Source organism: Plasmodium cynomolgi, chromosome 9, assembly GCF_000321355.1.
Source record: "Plasmodium cynomolgi strain B DNA, chromosome 9, whole genome shotgun sequence".
Classification (NCBI taxonomy): Eukaryota; Apicomplexa; class Aconoidasida; order Haemosporida; family Plasmodiidae; genus Plasmodium; species Plasmodium cynomolgi.
This window is the reverse complement of record NC_020402.1, coordinates 655,113-656,201: the sequence shown is the minus strand read 5'-3', so window position 1 is coordinate 656,201 and position 1,089 is coordinate 655,113. Positions and strand designations below refer to the sequence as shown.

The 1,089-nt window shown below is 50.4% G+C and overlaps 1 protein-coding gene across 1 annotated transcript; it reads left to right on the top strand.

Annotated features, from left to right (window-relative positions):
* Window positions 1-9: 9 nt before the first annotated feature.
* Window positions 10-457, top strand: PCYB_092530 (hypothetical protein; the record flags this gene model as incomplete). Its single annotated transcript, XM_004222366.1, has 1 exon — window positions 10-457. A coding segment is annotated over one exon (448 nt), but the record flags the coding sequence as incomplete, so codon positions are not given.
* Window positions 458-1,089: the final 632 nt, after the last annotated feature.

The following is a 1,089-nucleotide window of genomic DNA, read 5'->3' as shown; positions in this document are numbered from 1 at the left end:
TTTAGCCAAATGGGAGATAACGAAAATAAGGAGAAGAGGGCCCCCGCTTCGTCCCCAAGCGAAGAAGGTGGCGGCAAAACGAACAAGCAGTGGAAAAATGACCAAAATGGGGAAAATTCTGGAGGCGCCAAAAATTTGAGCAGCTCTAACAGCTCGCGAAAGGGGAAAGGGAAAAAAAATAAGAGTGGGGCGAGCGACTCAATCGGGAAGAGGAAGGAACAGTTGGAGGCGAAAGCAAGCATCGAGGACATCTTCAATAACCTGAAGGCCAAGGAGAAGAAGGCTACAAAAGTTGGCAGCGAGACGAGGCCTATTAAAAAAAGCTCCGAAAAAAGCGGCCTCAACGCCGGTCGGGTCCAGAAAAAGGCACAACGGCGGGTCGCCAAGGCGGCGGTCACCGAGCGCGCGCGCACGCCGGATGGGTTGCCCATTTATTCTATGGAGGAGCTCAAGATGGGTAAGCTTCGTCGCACGAGCATTGTCACTGCTTCGGCGCACTACTTCGCCGTACTACTTCGCTTTACTACTTCGCCGTACTACTTCACCTCACTGCTTCACCGTACTACTTCACCTCACTGCTTCACCGCACTGAACACAATGCCTACTCCCCTTTTGCAGGCCAGGGAGGATACACGAAAGACTGCCCATTCGAATGCAGCTGCTGCTTTTAGTTTTTTCCCGGGGGGATAACTTCCAATCCGGGCCATACTTTTTGGATGGAGGAAGGTAGCACAAAAATAGCTAGCTAACTTGTGAAGAATACAAATAACCTCAAACGAAAAAGCTTATGCGATCATTTGAATCAATTCTGGTGGCTAGGCTGTTATCATCGTTGTAATTGTAAAAAAAGACAGCTCCCAAAAATGGGAGTTTCCTTTCGTTTGAGCCATTGAGGCTACGTACGCTATTTTGGGCGACCCTTGGTGGGTGGAAATCGTTGTTTTGGTCATTGACCCCGTGTTTGTCGGGTACTCACGTTGGCAGGAGACTCCCCAACGAGCGTGGGCAATAGGCCTACGGTGAAACATACGGAAGTGTGCTTTGCCCATAGGGGGCACCCTAACAATGTGGCTTAGCCTCCGACGAATG